This window comes from Sebastes umbrosus, chromosome 12 (assembly GCF_015220745.1).
Source record: "Sebastes umbrosus isolate fSebUmb1 chromosome 12, fSebUmb1.pri, whole genome shotgun sequence".
Taxonomy (NCBI): Eukaryota; Metazoa; Chordata; class Actinopteri; order Perciformes; family Sebastidae; genus Sebastes; species Sebastes umbrosus.
The window spans coordinates 24340217-24363538 of record NC_051280.1 but is presented as its reverse complement, the minus strand read 5'-3'; the positions used below and the strand labels follow the sequence as shown (position 1 = coordinate 24363538).

General features: G+C 39.2%; 2 protein-coding genes across 4 annotated transcripts; one reads left to right on the top strand and one right to left on the bottom strand.

Annotated features, from left to right (window-relative positions):
- The first annotated feature begins 500 nt into the window (after window positions 1–500).
- On the top strand, window positions 501–11579 carry LOC119498601 (protein crumbs homolog 1-like). The gene is made up of 8 exons (XM_037787610.1): window positions 501–1934; window positions 2386–3360; window positions 5832–6382; window positions 6503–6668; window positions 8144–9062; window positions 9154–9195; window positions 9328–9450; window positions 10544–11579. The coding sequence occupies exons 1-8, from the start codon at window positions 1886–1888 to the stop codon at window positions 10794–10796; spliced, it is 3078 nt and encodes a 1025-aa protein (XP_037643538.1). The 5' UTR covers window positions 501–1885; the 3' UTR covers window positions 10797–11579.
- A 1910-nt stretch (window positions 11580–13489) lies between these two features.
- Window positions 13490–21401, bottom strand: LOC119499292 (sentrin-specific protease 5-like). Of its 3 annotated transcripts, XM_037788571.1 has the most exons (11): window positions 21153–21401; window positions 18463–19543; window positions 18256–18361; window positions 17602–17749; window positions 17434–17481; window positions 16265–16342; window positions 15301–15438; window positions 15086–15169; window positions 14924–14974; window positions 14726–14819; window positions 13490–14608 (listed from the first exon to the last, which is right to left on the bottom strand). In XM_037788571.1, the coding sequence occupies exons 2-11, from the start codon at window positions 19295–19297 to the stop codon at window positions 14598–14600; spliced, it is 1593 nt and encodes a 530-aa protein (XP_037644499.1). In that variant the 5' UTR covers window positions 19298–19543; window positions 21153–21401; the 3' UTR covers window positions 13490–14597. The 3 variants fall into 3 exon arrangements, with proteins under 3 accessions (XP_037644499.1, XP_037644497.1, XP_037644498.1); XM_037788569.1 differs by having other exon boundaries at window positions 13490–14819; window positions 21153–21400; XM_037788570.1 differs by having other exon boundaries at window positions 13490–14819; window positions 18463–19540; window positions 21153–21400.
- Window positions 21402–23322: the final 1921 nt, after the last annotated feature.

The following is a 23322-nucleotide window of genomic DNA, read 5'->3' as shown; positions in this document are numbered from 1 at the left end:
GTCAAGGGTCTAAATATTGTATATTTGTGACATCACGAATGGGCAGAAATCCTGACAGCTTGTATCGAATGCAGAGTTTCTGAATATGGGACCTTTAAATTAAAAGCAAAGACCAAAAACAAATCGAAGAAAGCTTTAAGTGAATATGCGTGATAATAAAAATAAAAATGGATAAGCAGACAAATACAAATTTTAGACCCAATGAAAACTGACAACTAGTTAAATTTTATTTTTCATCCGCGATATTATAAGAAAACACTGTCTATGATCACAGTTTTAAAATGGAGAAGGAAAACATATTGTACATACGTGTTTTTTTAAATGATGGTTTATGTTTATAGTGAGAATTATAGGATAATTATTTATATATTTTCCTTCCTTCATAAACTTATGATTTAAACATTGTTTTATTTGAGATGATCTTTATGGGTTATTATTTTTGCTTGTGCAATATTCCACAGTGCAGTTATGGACCTACAAGTGAGATCTTACAGGGTCATACGGTGATTACATGTATGATCATACAGTATGTAGCATACCTGAGTACAATTCTGACGTAGGCCTACTTGTACTTTACTTATTATATTAGTACTTTAAAGTTTTGTTTTTTTATACTTTTACTCCACAAAAAGGAAAATATTATACCTTTCACTCCACTACATTTGTCTGACAGCTAAAGTTATAGTACTTTGCAAATGAATATTTAAAAAAACCTGACCATGTGAAATACAGTAAATGAAACCATCCAACATAATAATGATTAGAATTACCTCTAATGCAGCCAGTCACAACATTAATATGCTGCTTACATGTTAACACACCACTAATGATACTTTAGTAGTATAATATATAATTATGTAACACTGACAGAGCCTGTTTTGGCTTCATAGAGTACTTTTATGATATACTTTTACTATTAAACTTTAGCTATTTTGTTGATAGCACTTACCTACTTTTACTTAAGTAAGGTTATGAATGCAGGAATTTAACTTGTAACAGTATTTTAAAATTGTGGTAGGGCTACTGTTACTTAAGTAAAATATATGATACTTATTCAACCATTGGTCTTAACTCAAAGTTTATCCTATGAGTCTATCTATAGATTTAGATATGTGTGCAAATACACTGGCTATATTTGCACTTACACATACTTCCAAAATGAACATATGCTCTTATAAATCCTGGGCCATAACAAACCGTGCGTGCAATTATAGAAACCTGAGCCAGAGCAACTGCAAAACAAGTAACACTAAAAAGAACAGTAAGTATTACTATTGAGCCAATTGAAAGCTCTCAGGTCTCTTCAGGTAAATTACTAGTGATGACGTCCGTAACGTTTTAACGGCAGAAGTTCTTCCCAGATTAGAAGTACCAGTTTACTTCTTTGAAAGACCGGGCCTCAGTCCAGCCAACTGCTGCAGCCAAAGTAGTCAATTGAGGACACGCCTTGTAGTACACCTTTGCGTGCTTGTGCCCACGTGTATAAACATGATTATGTCCATTTTCAGGGAGTATTTATGGTTGAATTGTGGGAATATTCCCTACTGAAGTTGTAATAAAGAGAAACTGAATTTCAGTTTTTGGTAAAGTTCATTATCTCTCACATCCCATTGTTTTCATCAGACTTCCGTCTAGGGAGGATTTTTGGAGTTGCTCAAATTAGCCACCTGGATGCACCCCTCCCTTCACCACCACATTGTAAGTGCATTAGCCTAATCCCTTCTATCTGGCCTGCACCGCTCCCACGCACATCAGTTAACACATACATGCACAGAGGAGCAGAGCTGAAGATGGAGCTGCACACAAAAGAACTCCCCACCTGTATTTGACCTGAAATGAAGACATTGCCAAACATTTATCAATTTCGGAGGACTTGTTGAGGACAATGTTGAGATTCAGCCTGCATGTGTGGATATTATGGATGCTTTATGCGGGTAATGTTTGGATACAGTATGTAATTAGAGATGGATATTATTTGCAAATGCTTATCATATGTTAGTCATTATAGTTAAAGATAAGTTGTTTAAAAAAATAAATATGTTTTTCCTGATTGTCATCTAACCTGATCATTGTCATGTTTTGACATTTTTGGCTGAAGTGTCCAACAAGTGTATAATGTAAAACAAAACATGCATTTGTACAGTTGATTTACATTCTAGTTTTTGTTTTTTACACTGTATTTTTTAAATAGAATAAAATAAAATAAAATAAATTAGATTAAATTAAGCAGTTATTATGTTTTGTTGTTTTGGTTTCTCATCTTTAGTTTGCTTATACACACATATCTGTGACTGTATGCTGAACCTCACTGACACGTGCTTAAAATTTGCATGCAGCTTATAAATAGTAGATATTGGAAATATTGGATTGTATTTGTCTCCCCAGGCACTTTCTCCGAGGAGGACATCAACGGATGTGAACAGCAGCCATGCCAAAATGGTGGTCTATGTGAGAGCCACAATGGAGGTTTCAGATGCCTTTGCTCCCAACAAAGCCAAAATGGGCGCCTATATGGAGGAGAGAACTGCACAACTGCACTTTCAGGCTGTGATGACAACCAATGTGAGAATGGAGGAATATGCTCTCCCTTGCTTGTCAATGATCAGCACGCTTATACATGCATCTGCCTTGCTGGCTTCGTAGGCCCCCGATGCCAGACCTTCACCGTCTTCTCATTTGAGTCCCGAGGCTACATGTACATAGAGACTCGGCTTCTAGACCCAGAGGCTCCTCTTAATGTGACGTTCAGCTTCAGGACGGCGAGGCCGGTCGGCACCCTCTTGCAACGCAGGGTGGATGACCTGCTCCTCAGCATTGAGCTGATGGACGGGCGTCTCTGCCTGCGCAGCCTGAGAGGTCAAGGCTCCAGCACGCTGGTTCAGGAGCTGCCGAAGTACTTGTCCAACAACAAGTGGTACACAGTGGAAGCATCACTGGGTGGCGTGGTCAGCCTCATCAGGCTGCTCTGCACCGAAGGAGGCTGCACCAGAGACTCCAGGGGTGAAGTCCAGCTGCTTGAGCAAGCGTCTGCTCTCCCCGAGCCAGGAACAGTTCGTCAAAGCCTCTTCATAGGAGCAGTCGGGGGGAACTGGGGTTCGGGCAGAGCAGCGGTTGAAGCAGCAGACTACCTGCCTGCTTTTCTGGGCTGCTTCAGAGATGTGTTTGTGGACTCGCTTCTGGTGTTGCCTGCTGTAGTGCCAGAAGATTCAGACGCCCAGGAAAATATCACCGAGGGATGCAGCGACAAAGACAAGTGCGATGACAGCCCGTGTCAGAACCGAGGGCGCTGTGTGAGCCAGGGCTGGAGGAGCTACACGTGTGAGTGCCACAGGCCATATGAAGGAAACAACTGTGCAGATGGTAAGACGTACACGCACACTGGCAGCAAATTATTGCAACCAGTGGGTTCAGTTCCCAGAATTTTTTCTTCCTTTTTGCCTCTTTCCTCCAAGAAAACTCGAACAAACTTGAGTTACCTCTCGAAATAAGAGTTTAACTTTATTTTTTTGCTTTGAGGAGGCATCACCACTTTTAGCACTTTACACCTTTAAGACATGTTATTTAATTTATAAAATATGGCCTATGACCATAGAATATATGAAGTGGACGTAGTCCCCATGACATCACCCATGGGTTTGTGTACTACGGTTTTGAAGCCTCGAGTTCAGCATTTTGGCCGTCGTCATCTTGTTTTTTCGCAATCAGAAGTGACACGAAAGGGTGGAGCTATGTACAACCGAACGCTGAATAAGACATTTTTAAAGGGTTAAAGTTGTAAGACGAAAATATGGACTAGTTTCAGACCGAACAACGCCGTGGTAGCGACCTGTCCATCACAAGGTAGCCACGCCCTAAATCATACCCTGCTTTATCGCCAATTTGACTCTAAATGGGACCATAATTTACTAAATGAACATCATGCTGTATTGAAGAAGACTTGAAACTAGCGATTGAGACCATAAACTCATGTTTACAATGTTTACTGATGTAATAAATCAAGTGAGAAGTAGGGTCATGTTCTCATAAACTTCTATATAATCAGACTTCTTTTTGCAACCAGAGGAGTCGCCCCCTGCTGGCTATTAGAAAGAATGCAAGTTTAAGGCACTTCAGTATTGGCTTCACTTTTCAGAACCGGTGGTTGCCGCCTGGCTATGTCAGACAAGAGTTACCCGAGGATGATGAAACTGAGTTATGATGTGTTTGAGTATGGTGTGTAGCTCTCATTGCTGTTATAGGTTTTTAATGAGGATTAGATTTGCATAAAACCGAATGCTTAACTGTATGAACAGATTTACTGTATGTAGAAATGTAATGACACTTGTCTAAACAGAATTACTGAAAGACATGCTACAGGTCAAGTCAAGTTCAACCTCAGAGCACAAATCTCAATGGTTAGCTACAAAGAGAGCCACCAAGCAGGTTAAAAAATTAGTCAGTAGACTTTAAAGGAGCTTACAGAGTCAGTAGAAATAGCATCATGTTTAGCCACACAGTCATGCAATTAGGAGGCATTCAGCAACACCTGGGCTGAGGATTAAAAAAACGTGGGTTTGAGCTGCTCACCCTGCATGCCTTCACTTTGACAAATCTGAGAGTCTTATGGACTCGTGTCACAGAGAGGCATTTTCGTTGGTTAGTTGGTTGGTTGGTTTCCTCAGCGGCAGCTTCCTGTCACCGAATAGAGAGCATTCTTCATCATCAAAACAATGCTGGAAATAGTCCATAACCTCACCTGTCTGTCAAAACAGGCTTTTATTAAGTTCATGGTCCATAATATTGATAGCTGCAGGAAATACGCTTATTCGCTTTTTGGCAAAGAGATACAGTACAATACAACTCTCAAGTCTGTCCATTAAATATGAAGCTACAGCCAGCAGCAGGTTAGCTTAGTATAAAGACCGGAAACAGGGAGAAACTGAATATTTAAACCATAGACTGTATATAAAGATGTACGACATGACAGCTCCCTAAAAGTGAAGCCAAAACATCTTGATCGCCCCCTGGTGGCTGGCTGCAGTATAGGTCATAAAGCCCGCCCCCTCAATGTTAGCGGATGGGACATGGACCGAACTAAAAAGTCAAAAGTACACATCAAATACATTTTTCCCAAAGATGGTTTCTGTCATTTTAGGTAGTTCTTATCACGCTGATGTACGTTCAAGTGTTAATTTTTCTGATTAGTTTGGTTTTAATTAGTTATTTGATGCTATAAAAAGGGAGTGAGACGTCATGATTGACAGCTGTGAGTCTCTCTCGCTAACAAGCTGCGGCCGATCTTTGCTTGCGATTGGTACAGGCGGGTGACCTCGATACTGCGGTTCCACCGCCCGATAACTACCGCGCAGACTCTGGCTCCAAATGACGTCAAAATCTCAAGAAGGCAACTCCCGTATCCGGGACATTTTGGATTCACTTCTGTACAGTTGGAGGAAGTGGAGACGCATCGTCCATCTTTATATTCAGTCTATGATTTAAACTAATTTATTAACAAGTCGTATCTCATTGGTCACAAGAAACGGAATGTAAAAACGACAATTTATCGTTTTACGGGGGGTTATGTGCTGGACTATTTCTTGGCTCTGAGCAGTTGCCAGGCAACCAGTGGAGACTCCTGGATGGAGCTAAACAAAGCTAACCGTCTGCTGGCTGTAGCTTCATATTTAATGGACAGACATAAGACTGTTTCAATCCTCTTATCTGACTGTTTAGAAAGCGTTTAAGCATATTTTACAAAATGTCATACTATTCCTTTAAGATGCACTGTTCATGAAGTCTTGTTTAAGTTTGACTGTCATGGCCTTTTCTCTCTCTTCCCTGTGCCCATGCAGAGCATATCACAGCAAGATTTGGAAACAAAGACCTGGAGAGTTATGCGTCCTTTTCATTGGATGATGACCCAGGTGATTCTGTAACTACATCCATGTTCATTCGCACCAGACAGTCCAGCAGCCTGCTCCTCATCCTGGCCAACAGCACCAGCCAATACCTCCGTCTGTGGCTGGAAGAGGGCAGGGTCAAAGTTCAGGTCAACAACTTTGAGACCCTTGTTGGTCGGGATGCAGTCAATGACGGACATTTCCATCTGGTGACTGTGAAGCTGGAAGGAACGGCGGCCACATTGTTCCAGTCAGCCCGGAGCCAGGGCTCTATGCCCATTAGGCCCATTCGAGCCTATCCCGGGGATCTGGTTTTTGTTGGCGGACTACCAGACTCAAGGGCTTCTGCCTCGTTTGGTGGCTACTTTAAAGGATGTGTCCAGGATCTGAGGATTAACAGCAAACGACTGCAGTTCTATGCCATTGCAACTCCAGTGGGATCTTACAGCCTGGAGCAACTCATCAATGTTGCACAAGGATGCAGCAGTGACAATGCCTGTGCTGTGAGTCATTATGTTGTCTTTAATGAGCTTGTAACACATTTTCATTCCTTATCTGCACTAATAATGAGGACACTGGAGGCAATAGGCTTGATTTACTCGGGTTTGTTTTCTCTTCATTAGGTCAACCCCTGTCTCAACGGCGGAGTGTGTTACTCCATGTGGGACGATTTCATCTGTAACTGCCCCCCCAACACCGCAGGGCAGCGCTGTGAGGAAGTGAAATGGTGCGAGCTCTCTCCCTGCCCCGCCGCTACTGTTTGCCAACCCCGCTCTCAGGGCTTTGAGTGTGAGTGTCTTGAGATGAGGACCTGTTATTGCACTATTCCTGTCCTGGAAAGAACATTGTCTTAAAAATACATGGGCTAAAAAAGTCTAAGTGGCTTTCTAAGAATGGAAAGGGATAGGATCCATGCTATGAATAGTATAATGTGTACATCCACCCTGACACGTAAAGACATTGCCAAGAAAAAGGATCCATAATAAATGTATAAGCCCATTTCCGGTCTTGGTTTGTATCCACTGGAGGGACTCTCTGCAGTGCGCGGGCACTGATTAATTACAGCGAGGCTGATTACAGAGGGGACAGAGTTGAGGCAGGGATCCCACATAGGATTCCTCTAAGACGTGGTAATCCCCGGTCAGATTAAGTCTACCGCCAAGTGCCTGTGGGAGTTTATGATGACAAGTCTTCATGGAGATGTCACATGTTCACAAAGAGAAAAGGAGGGGAGCCGTTGATCCAGAGTAGCTGCCAGTTCAAGCCTTTTTTTTCCTGAGTTTTCCATGCCATCAAGTGGTTGTATTTTGCACACGTTTACAATTTGTTTTCTCACTTTTCTGCATTCAACGCCAGCTCTCCTCTTTTTCTCTTTGTGTTATTACTGAGACATTTTGGAAGCCTTTTTCCTCTGTTGTTTTGTGGATTCCTCGATGTCACGTCACCGCCAATCACCCAATAGATGAACAATATGCTGTTTACCCATGGTTTGTTTTGTCTGTTGTGCAGACAAACAGACAATAATGTTTTAAACTGCTCTATTTAAACAGTTAAACCCATGAAACTTATTTTTAAAATTAACTTGGTACTTTGACCGATGGGTACCTACATGAACACACAATGTTTTGCCAAAGTTGGAACAGTTTTTACTTTTTTTTTTATATTCATATTGATTTTTGTCCGTGCTCTTCTCACTGGGCTCAGTTGGAAAAAGATGACTTCACATAATACCATTGAGCAATGCTTTCATCAAAGCGTGATCACAGTTGTCGGGTTATTGCTTAGTTTGCCAGGCAACCGCAAGTCAAGTTTAATAAAATCAAATCACACAGTCCGGATGAAGCAGATTTTCATGCAAACATAAATAATAACAAAGATGATTGTTTGCTATTAGACACGAGTATTTAATGTTATGCGAAAAATCTTAAAGACTAACTTAATACACCCTGAAAAGCTTGATTTTGATGACCTCTTGGTTTAACTTTTTGTCTTCCTATAGTGATGTACAGGTGTACTTTAGGACACTGTGACATCACCAGTGGGCGTGGCTACAGATGCAACAGGCTTGAAACGAGAGCAGTAATCGCTTTACAGCCTGGTGTTAAGTTACTCTTTAAGATTTGAAACTAAGTTTTCAGAGGCTTTAAGGTTCAGCAGGGATGATTATAATAAGAATGGCGAATAGATTAAATGAATGGAAAAATTACAGTAAATAGTAAAATTTCATTTCACTTCATTAAGTCTCTTCCATTTCTCTCCTTCAGGTTTGTCCAACGTGACATTTCGGGTTGACAGCAGTATTTTGCACTACCGGAGCAATGGGAAGATCAAGCGCAGCCTCAGCAGTGTCTCCCTCAGCTTCCGCTCAAGACAGTCCGCTGCCACCTTACTGCATGCACAAAAGGACTCGGACTACCTCACCGTCTCCCTCCTGGACTCTCATGTGGTCATGGAGCTCCAGGCGGGGGCTGACAAGGATTCCCGCAAGGTGACAGTTCAAAGCAAGGATCCAATCAGTGATGGAGAGTGGCACACTGTGGAGCTCAGCACGGAGTACCAGACACTCTCGACCTCCAGGTGGATCATGGCTGTGGATGGAGGCAAGAAGGAGCTAAGCGTATTCAAAACAGCTGTGACGAACGTGGATTTTCTTAAGGAGGGAGCAGACATTTTCCTGGGGGGACTGAGTCTGGACAGCGGAGTGAACCTGTCTGGCTGTCTGGGCCTGGTGGAGATCGGAGGCCTTCCTCTCCCTTTCCACCTGGACACAGAGTTGAACTTCCCCAGACCTCAGGAGGAGCAGTTTGAGAGGATAAACGGCAACGCTGCCCTGCGTTACGGCTGCTGGGGAGCCAATGTGTGCGAACCCAACCCTTGTAATAACGAAGGTGTGTGTGAGGACCTGTTTGACCTGCACCATTGCACATGTCCCATTGAGTGGAAAGGGCCACTGTGTCAAGACCCGACAGACACCTGCATCTCCAGCCCCTGCATCCACGGCGACTGCATCGACCTACCTGAGGGATTCAAGTGTGTGTGTGAGCCGGAGTACCGCGGTAAACAGTGTGAAGTGGAAGTTGACATGTGTGAAAACAACAATTGCAGCAAAGGCGCCATTTGCCTCAAAGGTTTCAAGAGCTACGCGTGCCTCTGCCCTCATAATCTGACGGGCCAATACTGCGAGTGAGTTCTTCCAGAGTTTATAAATATCTCTGTGACACCAAGCTTAAAGTAGCATATATCTATATATATAATATAAACTGGTCTCTTACAGGCAGAAAATTCCTGAAATCCCGTGGTACATTGAGACCAATCCGTAAGTGTTTTTACGTTAAATACTAAAAATGAACACATTTCCATTGTTTCACTATCCCACTAAATATTAAATCCACCTGTGCCAATCTGAAAGGGCATTGTCATTTATTGTTGTGTTCTTTTATCTGTTAAGACTTCCTCAGCTGCCTGTATCAACATGCACGGGTACAAGATGGAACTACAACTGCTTTAACGGAGGGAACTGCTCTGAAGCAGACAACGCCTGTTACTGCCTGCCTGGTTTCACGGGACAGTGGTAAGACATGCATATTAATATTTAATCCTCTTTGCTGACCTAGAGGTTTTTTAACACTGGAGTTCAGCACCTAATGGCCCCACATGGGGTCACTAGATATTCAGAAAAGGCCACTCAGATTTGATATATCGATAAATCTGTGATACATTTTGAAAATTAAATTAATTGGAATAATTTTCTTGGTTTTAAACACAGCATAATTGCCAGTAAATTAATTTGTAAATACCTCTACAGATGAGAAACTTGGGACCTAAAATCAGGGTCATGAGCCAGGAAAGGTTGACAAAAACCAGCCAGGTCTGTTCTTAAATCTGCTATCGTCAATTTTGTTATATTAACTTTGAACCCCCAATAGGATAAGTGGTTACAGATAATGGATGGATGAATCGTTTGAATTGACAAACTCACAGAAAATGATTACCCAACTCTGTAGTTCAGCTCATTGTTTTGGTTTTACGGCCAGCAACTTGTCTGTCTTCGTTCACTCTCAACGCTCTCATCAGTGTTCATTTTAGATGCAGCTTTTGCTGAAAACAGCTCTAAAAACTCACTGTATGCTACCTGTTGAGCACCAAACTGCAGACAGACAAAATTAGCAACCATCTGGTGAACACAGTGAAACGTTTAGCAGCTAAAGGTCCAGATATTTCCCACAGGATTTAGTGGAGACCAAAAACAGAGCTAAAAAAAGAGTGAATATTTGCCTTACATTGATCAAGTGGCCAGATGCACGACTTCAAATAAATGCTATGTGCAAATAAGACACTGTTTGCTAACAAATTCACATATCAACCTAAAAGATAATACTATGTCACTGGAGCTTGTTCCTGCTGCCCTCAAGTGGCCAAAAATATATTACTGCAGGATTAAGTCTCCCATTTGGATTTTAAATTGTGTCAATTACTTTCACTACACTATTTTCTCCCTCACAACTATTACAATGGCCCACCACCACTATGGCTTAACCACAGTGCCTCTTGTGGCAGATAAACGCTCTGTCAGTTTGTTTGGGATAGCCCTAACTTTCTAGAGTTATGTTTTACTATTTCTTGTTTTTGTTCTATAACGCTTCTGTCCTTATGTTTCCTTCCAGGTGTGAGAAAGATGTGGATGAATGTGCCTCAGACCCATGTATGAACGGAGGCTTCTGCGTCAACTATGTGAACAGTTTTGAGTGCGTGTGTGATATCAATTACTCAGGGATACACTGCCAAATGGACATTAGTGACTTCTACCTGTACCTCTTCTTGGGCCTATGGCAGAACCTCTTCCAGTTGGCGTCCTACCTTCTGATGCGTATGGACGATGAGCCAGAAATTGAGTGGGGATTCAACGTCAACGATTAGACCCTTGATTGTCAAACGAGACTAAACTTGATCCAGGTAGATGGTCACACTGGAGTAAAATTGAACAAATTTGGTACCCAAAAATCATGTAATGTGTTATCAGGAACCTAGTGTATCTAGTGTACTGACAATGCCAGTAATAGAAGTGTGTCTGTTGTGAACAGAACTATATAGTAATGAATACTAATTGCTCCATACAGTATATTTATACATTTTATCTGGTTCTCATACTGAAAGCCACACTTTAGAGTTTGTCTTGTGCCTTAAATTTCCACGTTTTATCTGGAACACTTTTCTAATCAGTATATGTTTTATAACTGTTCAGGGACACACTCACATACAGTTACAATCTACTGGATATGAAAAAAATACCTATATCTATAGCTAGGAAGTTGTGTATTTACAAATATGTATGTAGCCTAATATAAATGATAAAGGCTATGCTGCATGCAGTGCATACAGAACCTGATCTGTACGATGAAAACATAAAATAAACTTAAAACATGAACGTGAAATGTAGAAATAGAAATTATCTGCTTTTATTTAAAACATTAAAAACACCTTTGCAACCAGTGAAACTTAAGGGGGATGGGCACCAAAAGTAAACTGTTACGAAACAAATCCAACTGTGCAAGAAATATGGGGCTAAAGCCACTCAAAAGTGTCATAAATGATGAAAAATTATAGTATAGTGTGTCTTAAAAATGTCACAAAAATCGCAAAAAAGTATAGTGTATCGAAAAAAAGTCAGAATATAGTATGTCGAAAACAAAAGTCAGTGAAGTATGTCGAAAAAATGCAAAAAAGTCAAAGTATAGTATGTCGATTAACATCAAAAAAGGGCATAGTATAGGATGTTGAAAAAAAGTCATAATAAATTACGTTGACAGAAATGCAAAGAGTCATTGTGTAGGATGTTGAAAAAAATGCAAAAAAAGTCAATTTAAAATTCATAGTATAGTATGCGGAAAAAATTAAAGAAATGTAATAGTATATCTAAAAAAACATCATAGTATAGTATGTTGAAAAATGCAAAAATGTCAGAGTATGTGATCTCGAAAAAAAAGTCATAGTATAGTACGTTGAAAGAATTGAAAAATTTCATACATAGTATGTAAAAAAAGTCATAGTTTAGTATGTCAAAGAAAATGCAAAAAAAGTCATATAAATTAAAATTTGAAAAATGTAATAGATAGTAGGTCGGAAAAAAAGTCATAGTATAATATGGCGAAAGACTAAAAAAAAGTCATAGTATGTGACATACTATGACTTTTTCATGAATTTTTTCGACATACTATACTGTGACTTTTTTTGGTGAGATTTTTCGACATGCTATACTATGACTTTTTTCATGAAATTGTTCGACATACTATAATATTACTTTTGTTCATGAATTTTTTCAACAGACTATACTGTGACTTTTTTTCAGGAAATGTTTCGACAAACTATACTGTGACTTTTTTTTATGAATTTTTTCACCACACTATAATATGACTTTTTTTCATGAATTTTTTCAACATACTATACTAGGACTTTTTTTCATGATTTTTTTTGACATATTATAATATGACTTTTTTTCAGGACATTTTTCAACATGCTATACTATGACTTTTTTCATGAATTTTTTTGACATATTATAATATGACTTTTTTTCAGGACATTTTTCGACATGTTATACTACGTCTTTTTTTCATTAATTTTTTCGACATACTATACTGTGACTTTTTCTAAATGAATTTTTTCACCACACTATAATATGACTTTTTTTTTCATGAATTTTTCCGACATACTATACTATGACTTTTTTTCATGATTTTTTTCGACATGCTATACTATGACTTATGAATTTTTTCGACATTCCATACTATCAATATATTTCATGAAATTTTTCTACATTCTATACTATGATTATATTTCATGAATTTTTTCAACATACTATACTATGACTTTTTTTAGGATTTTTTTCGACATACTATACTAGGTCTTTTTTTTCAGGAATTTTTTAGACATTCTATACTATGACTTTTTTCATGTATTTTTCCACAGACTATACTATGACTTTTTTTCATGAATTCTTTCGACATACTGTACTATGACTTTTTTTTCATGAATTTTTTAGACATACTATACTAGGTCTTTTTTTTCATGAATTTTTTAGACATACTATAATATGACTTTTTTTCACGAATTCTTTTGACATACTATACTGTGCCTTTTTTTCGCCATACTATACTAGGACTTTTTTCATGATTTTTTTCGACATACTATACTATGACTTTTTTCATGAATTTTTTCGACATACTATACTATGACTTTTTTTATGACTTTTTTCGACATTCTATACTATGACTTTTTCCATGAATTCTTTCGACATACTATACTATGACTTTTTTTATGAATTTTTCCACATACTATACTATGACTTTTTTTATGAATTTTTCCACATACTATACTATGACTTTTTTTCAGGAATTTTTTCGACATACTATAATATGACTTTTTTTCACAAATTTCTTCAACATACTATAATATGACTTTTTTTTCAGGAATTTTTCCAACATACTATACTAGGTCTTTTTTTTCAGGAATTTTTTCGACATACTATAATATGACTTTTTTTCATGAAAGTGCATTTTGTATGCAGTGCATATAGAACCTGATCTGTATGGTGAAAACATAAAATAAACTTTGTGAAATGTTTGGAAACATTCTGCTTTTATTTAAAACTTTATAAACATATTTCTATTTTGCAGACAAACAAAATAATAATACTTTGGACACTGATTCCAGTGTGACAACCTAACTTTCTTTACAAACAAAATACACATACCGGTAGCTTCTATTCAGTCATCTGGTGCTAACAGGTAAACTATGATGCAAACAAATGTCAATGGAAGCAAAATTTGACTTATTAAATGTGCAAATAAGGTGTACAGATATCAGAAAATAAGTAACACACTTAAACACAGACGAGGACCCTGACAGATTAGATCCATTTTGACAGGCAGTCCATTCGGTAAGGCTCTGTTGGTGCACTGTAGATGTGGGAAAGTGGCTGCATGTGTCCACGACAATAAACGCAGCGTCGTGGCTGCTACAGTAACTCTCCCGGACGGGTGAACTGGGGACTCAGTTGTCTGTTTTGCGCGACACCTGCATGAAACGCACTAATCTTGTCGGTTAACGGTTGATAGTCGGTAAACAAGGGACGGATATCGGTTACAAAAGAAATTCCAAATTAACATCCCGAACAGGAACATATGGATCTCTTTCTTAAATAACATGCCTGATTAAATATTGATCATATAAATACAGTAATCATCCAAGGATTATGATTTAGCGACAGTGCACCTGATATAAGACACTCCTACGGGGGCCAGCCATGGCACTCACAGTGCTGCAAAGGCCCAGGCACACCAAGCAGACATCGAAGAACTAGCGACGATAAAAGCCGACTGTTGCGTCTCCTCACGTCGCCTTTGTCTTGGCTGACCGGTAGCATTTGAACACACTGTAAAGTCTAAAGCCGACGGTCAGTTAGCACGTACGTTAACTCTCTTCTCGTGCACTGATTCGCTTAAGCTGAACTGCCAATCAGGGTGATTTCTCTCAGTGACGAGCTCCGCCGCTGATTCAACATGGTAAATTGTCCGAAAAGCCTCCGACACGGGCAGACTAGAGCCGACGCTGTGGGACACACCGCAAAAACTAGATTGACAAGACGCTCACCGACTGCCCCAAACTGTCCGATAGCCAACCGTCGGCTTGGTGTGTCAGGGCCTTAAGGCTGTTGTAGAGCTGCTAATGAGGGCCTAAAAAGAGACAAGTGTGGACTGGTGATTTCCTACCCTAATCAGAAACAGCACATAATATCAGCAATACATACATACAACTGTAAGATAGTCGTCAGCACTGATCATGGAGCTTACAGTCACAGAGCTCTTTGTAGATCCTCTTGCGTATCTTTGGTATGTCCTTCTGTGAAAATTGCAGAGGATTTGACAGAGCAAGGCATCTAGAATACTGTAAAGGAGATAGAAAATAGAGTTAGTATGTAATGAGTTCAAACAATTAGACACCATAATGACTGAAATCATGCATATTGAGCTTGGGAAGCATGTTGGTACCTCCAAGACAAAAACTCCACAGTCATTTTCATTGGTCTGTTGTGGGATTATCTGTAAAGGACAGCAGGGGGAGACAAAACATCACATCAGATCTGTTGTAGTCCTTTGTGCCACTAGCTTTGGCAGTGTACCATTACGGGCTATAACACCAACAGAACATACCTCATTGAATGACACGACCCATCCACTTAAAAAATCTGTTTGCTTCTTCTCTTTTGCTTCCGTCATCAAGTATTTCAGGATGTTCTATCATATGCAAAGCATAAAGGAAAATAGTTTTAAAATTACTTAAAGAACTTACTGCAGGAAAAGCAACTGAAACGTTTAAGTACAGAGAGTATGTTAGAGAGACAAAAAAAAAAAATAGATGAAATTACCCTTGCAACCTTCTGGAGTGCGTTCCCTTGAGAGTCGTAAAGGCAGATCTTCTTCTTGACTATGTCAGCTGTCACCAAACACCAGTGAACCTCCAGGTGGATGGGCACCAAAAGTAAACTCTTAGAAAACAAATCCACCTGTGCAAGAAAGATGGGGTTAAAGCCACTCAAAAAAGTCATAAAAAAGTATAGTAAAGTATGTCATAAAAAAATCATAAAATAAACATTATAGTATAGTATGCCATGAAAAAGTCATAGTATAGTGTGTAATAAAAAAAGTCATAAAAAAGTCATGAAATAATGTTATAAAAAAGTGATATTCTAGTGTGCCATAAAAGGTCATAGTATAGTATGCCATAAAAAGACATTATTATTATTATAGTGCCGCAATTGTAGAGAATCGTTCATAAAGATATTTAGTGCTCTGATAGTGGTATGCTCTTATGTAAGTGGGTGCTCTGATTAATAAATGTAGACATATTCTTTTAAGTTGAAACACTATCAGCCTTATGTTGGTATTATGAGTCTTTGTTTCATTACCACATTTTCCCGTTACCAAGACGATTAAACTGTGAGATTGGCCGTCGAATCAGGCTCCGTAGATCGAATAGTTGAATAGTCGACTCTTCGGGGTCACCCTTATAGTACAGTAGTAGTAATAATAGGAGTAGTATAGTAATAGTATAGCCATAAAAATAGTAATAGTATAGCATGCCATATAAAAGTCTTAGTATAGTATGTCATAAAACAAAAGTAATAAAAAAGTCCTAATATACCATAACATTTCACAGTATCAGAGTATGTCATAAAAATGTCATAGTCATCACTCTGCTTTCTTTTCATTTAAGTCAATCTCATAATAATTTGATCATGCAGACTTGTTTTTTCAAAAATCTACACACAACAATAGCCATCTATATTAGAAACACAGAAATCATCACACCAATTCCATCTTAGACCTAACCTGCTTCGTCCATCTCTTAACACCATCATATCCTCTGGTCATGAGCTGTTTGTGGAAGAAGCTGTTGAGAAAATGGACCTAAGAGTGGGGACAAAGGGAGATAAAAAATGTACATTTAGGCCTGTGCAAGTTAAAGGAGAACAACGGGCATTTTTAAAACATTGATATTATTCTGGAGGCTATATAACATGATTTAAAAAACATACTGCAACTTGCTCATGAACGCGCATATTGCGAGGGCGCGGCGGAAAACCACAAGGTGGCAGCGTCATCACGGTAAACAGCAACTGCCTGTCAGTGGCGATTTGAATGGAGTATAGATTTGTAACATTTGCAATATAAATAAACATGCTGTCACTTTCTGAATCTATTTTATGTTAACAATAACCATTTATAAAAGGCAGGAAAACTATGTCATACCTTTCTGACTTCTTTTGTTTTCCAGTAGTTATAGTTTATGCAAGTGCGATTATATGCAAGTATTGATTAACTAAAGGAATAGTGTGGTAAAACCCTTGTATCCACTGGTTGCCTGGCAACCTCACAGTGATGACAACTCTCCAAGAAATCGCTACGTCCGACCGAGAAATAGTCCCGCATATATCCCGCCTTGTAAAACCACAACTGGTCATTTTCACACTTAGGCTTTAGTATGGATTACACGAACGAGATATAAACTGTTTTTTGTACAGTTATGGTAACAGACTCTCTCTCTATCTCTCTACACTCGTATTTTGAGTGTAATTCTTTTGCCAAAAAAGAGAAAGGTACAAGAAAAAAAGATGAATTTGAACTTTTCTATAGATATCGCGATAATATTGTTATTGTAAATTCTTTTGGCCACAATAATTGTGTAGTGAAAATCTGATATTGCGACAGTCCTAGCACATACAGAGCCGGGCTAGTTGTTTCCCCCGTTTCCAGTCTTTATGTTATTCTAAGATGACTGGCTGCTGGCTGTAGTTTCATATTTAGCAAACAGACATCTTTTCATCTAACTTTCGGCAAGAAAGTGATTATATACGCATTGCTCAAAATGTCAAAACATTCCTTTAATAGCTGGCAATATTTCAATAACACTCGCAGGTAAAAATGTCAACCATCTGGTGTTCCAATTATAACTAGAAAAGAAGAAACAAATATGCTATCTATGTAGAATTTAAGATTACCTTGTGGTGGGCAGACTCCATAATTAATTCTCCATACATGTTCATGACCTTAAGCAGAAAGAAGAAAAATACATATTAGTTACATTCAGGCTTTTCTTCATCACATAAATCGTTCCACTCAAAAAAATCTGCATGAAAATTGAAAGTCTTGGTGTGTTAGATGATGACCTGGTCGTTGAGCCAGTTCTGATCTGCCAGTGTGGACAAGTCATCCAGTGTCAGTGTGTGTTTCTTGTAGACCACCTGGAAGGAGGGAACAGGCTTCTGAACCACCACAGTTCGGTATTTGGTAACTTCTGAGAAGATGACCTTTTTTCTGCACAGGTAGAAAAATACAATACAATTGGTCCAGGGATAAAATCATGACAGATACCACTCTGGATGGTCCACTTCTAAACACCTTTAAAAAATCAATACAACTAAAAAACTAGAGACCATCTTGTGATGGGATCACACCAGGAGCAACAGGACAGGGGTGAAAAGTGGGGGGTCCAATACCCTCTTCCCCATTTACTACCCCCCTACTTCCTTGGGCCCTTGCTCGGACCTCACCCATCTTCGAACTCTGCCTTCATTTTGACCTCAACTACATACCTGTAGAGTTTTGTGACTCTATTACGTTAACAAAATCTGTCCACAAACAGACAAACACAGACATACAGTATAGACACCTGACACTCAAAACCGCTTCTGTGGTAGTTCCTGCTACAGTAGGTGTAAACCAGGACCACATATTGCCATGATGACACACACAGACTCACAAGGTGAAAACAATACCAGCCACACGCTGTAGAGTTTAAAGATTTGGCAACAAAGATTTACCTGTCGCTGAAATCTGTGTTAAACTTGCTCTCCAGATGTCTCAACACGTCTCTCTTTTGTAATGGGATGAAACTTCCATATATTCTGTAGCAGTCATCAAGAAATTCTAAAGAAACGTGGAAACATTGTCATCTCAAATAGCTGTGAAAACAGACATGTAAAAATTTAAAAAATAGGGGAAAATGACAAAAGTGAAATAATATTTACCGTGGATGTCCTTTGTTAGAAGGCTGACATCAGTTTGAGAAGTCTTTTTACTAGTGATTCTCTCATCAGTGTCTCTGTTTGTAGCCTGGTCCTGACCTGGAGTGACAGTAGTGAATTGTCCTGATGGGCCGTCAGCCTCGAGCCTTTGAGCTGGTACCATTGTCCTTGGTTCTTTAAAATGTGTAGTTAACCCACATGCATCGCTCTCTGTACTCAACAGGGGTTTGACAGTGTGAGAACGTTTTAAATGGTGGGTATGTTCACTGAGCTGTACCAAAGTTTCAGTTTTCTGAGACGGCACCATCGCTGCTAGCACGGTTTGACTGATGTTACCCGCAGAAAAATTTGTGTCCATAACCAGGTTCGCCAAGGAACTGGAAGCAGTGAACGTTTCTGACACAATGACAGATTCACACAGCTTCAGCAGACAATTCTGCCCACTGAGCGTGTCTTCTGAATCTCCATTATCACATCTGAGAGGTGACACAAGAGCTGTTGTTCTGACTGAATTTTCTAGGTGTGATGTGTGGTATGTTGGGACTTTATTGTTCTGTGATTGTGTCTCTAAGCTGAGGCAGGGGCTGGAGCTGATCCCACAAGCTCTTTTCTTTACTCTGAATAACCCAAAACGGCATTTCTCCCTCCGTTTCCTCCACATCCAAAGCTGTATTTTACAACACAAGCGTCTCTTGGCACGCCTGGAGAGATGAGAAACTCCCTTGACTGAAGACAGGAATCGCTTTTTTCTCTTGAGGCATTTTGCTTTGTGGCTCTGCGTTCGGTGCATCTGGGAGAGACTGATCAGAGTGAACGATGGAGGGTCACATGAGAGCATGGGGTTGTGGGTATCCTTTCAGCTGCTGGATGCATATGGAACCCAGCTGAAACATCAGGTCAGCTGCTACCAGCTGAGCCGGTGTAGACTTTAAGTGGAAAGGTGAGTACTCGCGTTGGATCCTGATGTATCTGTCGGCTCACCCACACACCTTGACAGGATTTTCAACGCTTACTCAGCTGTCCTAGAATTTGCTTCCGCTTCTGACGGCTTCTTCGGTAGAGTAATGCCAAGCCTGAACAACTGCTGCAATACAGAATGGATGTATTATTATAGTCAGGGCTCCTACACATTTTCATCTCACTTTTAAAAAAAGTTATGTATAGTTTGCCTGGTAAGCAGATGAGTTTGTTTCTGAAATGTGTAGTTAACTAGACAGTGGTGGAATATACCTAAGTACAATTACTCGATACCTGTATTTAAGTATACTTTTAAGTAGGGATGCATCAATACCGGATCGGACATCAGGCCGATACTGACTCAATTAGCTGGATCGGTTATCGGTGGCAATGGGGCCGATCTATTCAATTCAATTCTATGTTTATATACTATATACATTATATAGTGGAACTTTAGTTCCTGTTTAAGTTTTTACCAGTTTGTTGATGCAATAAAAAAAGGTTTATACTTGAATTGTAATTCCTGGTAATTTTGAAGATTTTTTGCCATGTTGCTGGTGTACGATTTCAGGAACGTAAAGAACAATTCAGTAAATTTATATGTATTCATTTGTTGGGAAAGTAATGTTTAAGTCAAGTCAGATGTTGCCTTACACATTAAAGAATGATCCCAGTCACTCCCACACAGTGAGGCATACAGATTATTAATCAAACACTGCTATCGGATCGGTACTCAGTATCGGCCAACACCCAAAGCCCAGGTATCAGTATCAGGACTGAAAAAGTCGGATCGGTGCATCCCTAGTTTAAAGACACCTGTACTTTAAGTATTTCAAATTTCTATTTCATACTTGTACTCCACTACTCTTCAGCAAGAAATATTGTAGTTTTTACTGCACTACATGTATGTAATAGCTACCATATATATACACACATATACTGTATGCAGGGTCTGAAATTAAGTTGTTTCCTCTCCTGCCACAGTGGCAGGTCGCTGAACATTTCTACCGTCTGCCACTTCTGACATCTACAGTAGGTAGAACACTTTAAAATTGTAAATACTGAGTCAGTGGTACCAGACCATAGAATTATGGAATATATCATGTAACCTTAATCTCTAATTATATTTAATTTAGTAATTGCTTTTTAAAAATAATATTTCTTAATATAAGGAAAACCTGCCACTGCCAACATTTACCCTGTAATTGGCAGGTGGCAGATGCTAATTTCATTCCCTGACTGTATATATATCTATAGATATATATACACAGTACACATATATTGTATATATACACACATATACATATATATACCTACACACACACACACTGCTGCTGCATAGAAAGTACTTCTACTTGAGTGAAGGATCTGAATACTTCTTCCACCAATGCAACCAGCTACTTAGAGCTTCGTTTAAAGCTACACAAAACAGTAGACAGTCGCGTTCACTATTTATTTACACACAGATATTAGTAGAGTCCAGCAGCTGAGAGACCTGAGAGACCTGGAAGACCTGAATCAATGCAGCTTCAAAGGTTGTCAAAGCTTTTTGCAGCACAGCTCAGTTTGTGAGTCGTTAACATTCATATTTGGGTTCCTCCAGGCTCACAGGTTTACCAGTCTGCTAAGTTTCCTCTTGACACGTGTTTCCAAGCAGATACCTCTAGCTGAATGAGCGAACATGTTTACTAACACAACACCTGTGAGCTGCTAGCTGTAGCATCAACATGTCTTACCGTTACTGCCTCGTTCATCTCATTGTACCTCCTCAGTGGGATGAACTATGGTCTGATAAACGTCTACCACGTCTACTGCCTCGACAGTGAATGCACTTTTAACTTATGACACGATGTCTGGCTGTTTGGCTGTTTAGCTGTTTGGCTGTTTAGCTGTTTAGCTCTCAGTCTGCAGCAGAGCACTGAGCATCATGTATACAATCCACTGCATGTTGAGAGTCGCGGGTGAAACGCGTCACTCTTTGCGCCGACCAATCAGACTTGAGAGAGAAAGAGGTGTCACTAGGAGCGACAAATGCAGCTTTTAGATGATGTAGATCTTTATTTTAATACATCCATGATTTAGATATGTTCCTAAAACAACCTCTTCCAGTTTGGTTTTATTATTTAGCAATGCCAACCAACCACCACCCCCGACTCTATCGTTGTATATATATATATATATATATAACTGTTATGATTAGTTTAATTATTATTAGAATTAATTATGTTCCTTGCTCATTTATTTAGTTATTTCCTTCCCTATGCTTTCCTTTAGTTAAAGGGACTATTTGTAACTTTCAGAAATGCTTCTTAACAGCGACACCTGTGGCCGTGAAATCAACGAAAGTCAGCGTCGGGCTCGCGCTTGCTCGCTCTAAATATACCTGAACGAGCATCGCTCATAACAGTGAGGCGACACACGTCAGCTAAAACCACAATATCTCTATATTTCAGCTGCTTGGCAGTAATGTTAGCTGACCAGACGAAGGTCTCTCCATGAACATGATTTAGATCTGATCTTAGTGTTGGCTTTTCCTGCCTAAGTGCAGGCTGAAGCAGCGAGGCTCTGCAGCGTGTCTCCCTGCTCTCTCCGCCCGCAGCCGGAGAGAGCAGAGGAGACACCGGCACTCGGTCGGTAACGAGAAGACAACGTAACTCTCTGAAGAGCTCCGTCACTTCACAAGACACGGGAAACCTCTGTTGGTCTGGAGGAGCTGCAGCATTTATTTCTGCACAAACGTCCCCTGAACATTCACTAGATACTCTCAGAGCTAAACTAACTCTTCTGCAGTGAGGAGTGAGCGCGCGTTCACGTCTAGAGGTGGAGCGAGACAGCGAGGACGCGCGCGCATTCTGAGAGAAGGAGAGCAGGCAGCGGAGACGAGGCTCCAGCCACACGCAAGGGCACATATGCGAACGCGCATGTGTGGCGACCCGCTACATTTATACGCTTAAAAAGTTACAAATAGTCCCTTTAACTACTTACTATTTTTTTTGTTAATTTGTGTATTTATTTATGTATATGCTGTATGTATATATATATGTATATGTATATGTATATGTATATGTATATGTATATGTATATGTATATGTATATGTATGTATATATATATGTATATATATACATATATATACTGTATATACTGTATATACTTAAAAAAAAATTATATTAACTTCTCCTTTCTCTATGTATCCACCCCATTTGGTTCTCTCATCCTATGGCAGAAATGTGTTAACTGGCCTGTATTCACTTTTCTTGTCGTCCTCTTGTTGTTGTGTTAATGTATTGTCTTTTGTTTTACAATAAAACATTTTTTTTAAAAAGCTTTACGTAAAAATAAATAAATAAAGAAAATAAAAAAGCAATGTCAACCAAGCACTATCTGTTTATATTATGTTTATTTTTAGTTTATAGCTTATATTGTATATTGTATATATTACATTTTTTATTCTTATTTTATTCTAACGTTTTCATCTATTCTATTGTTGTTTTTTACTGCTTATTTGCACCAACAAAACTAAAGCAAATTCCTAGTGTATACCTCATACACCTGGCAATAAACAAGATTCTGATTCTGATTCAAGTCAAATTATTTCGTACTTATAAAAATCTACTCCTAAAATGTATTATTTGTTCTTTCTTTCCATTTTATTTGAACTAGTGTTTTCTTACCAGTAGTCAAAACCTATAGGCATCTGTTGAGTTTTAAGTCTATGTAGCAAGCAGAGAAAACAGCTTGTGTTTATTTATAACAACTGTCATTTGGGCTTTCATGTGAACTGGTAATTAAGGCCTTCTTGAGCCTTGGTGGAAGACCATTTACTTACCATTTTTTTTTAAATGTCTGCTAAACCACACAGCACTAATAATCAGAATATGTGGGAATACCTGCCAGTGAAATGAGTT

Bases quoted from the DNA above. Each gene is read 5' to 3' on its own strand.
- LOC119498601 (XM_037787610.1), top strand. From the start codon at position 1,886: ATGTTGAGATTCAGCCTGCATGTGTGGATATTATGGATGCTTTATGCG. The intron at 6,669-8,143 runs GTGAGTGTCTTG...TCTCTCCTTCAG, and splicing joins CCGCTCTCAGGGCTTTGAGT to GTTTGTCCAACGTGACATTT. The intron at 9,196-9,327 runs GTAAGTGTTTTT...TTATCTGTTAAG, and splicing joins TGGTACATTGAGACCAATCC to ACTTCCTCAGCTGCCTGTAT.
- LOC119499292 (XM_037788569.1), bottom strand. From the start codon at position 19,297: ATGCTCTCATGTGACCCTCCATCGTTCACTCTGATCAGTCTCTCCCAG. The intron at 15,439-16,264 runs GTTAGGTCTAAG...TTTCTTGCACAG, and splicing joins TTAAGAGATGGACGAAGCAG to GTGGATTTGTTTTCTAAGAG. The intron at 14,975-15,085 runs GTATGTTCTGTT...TGTCCTTTACAG, and splicing joins GGGTCGTGTCATTCAATGAG to ATAATCCCACAACAGACCAA.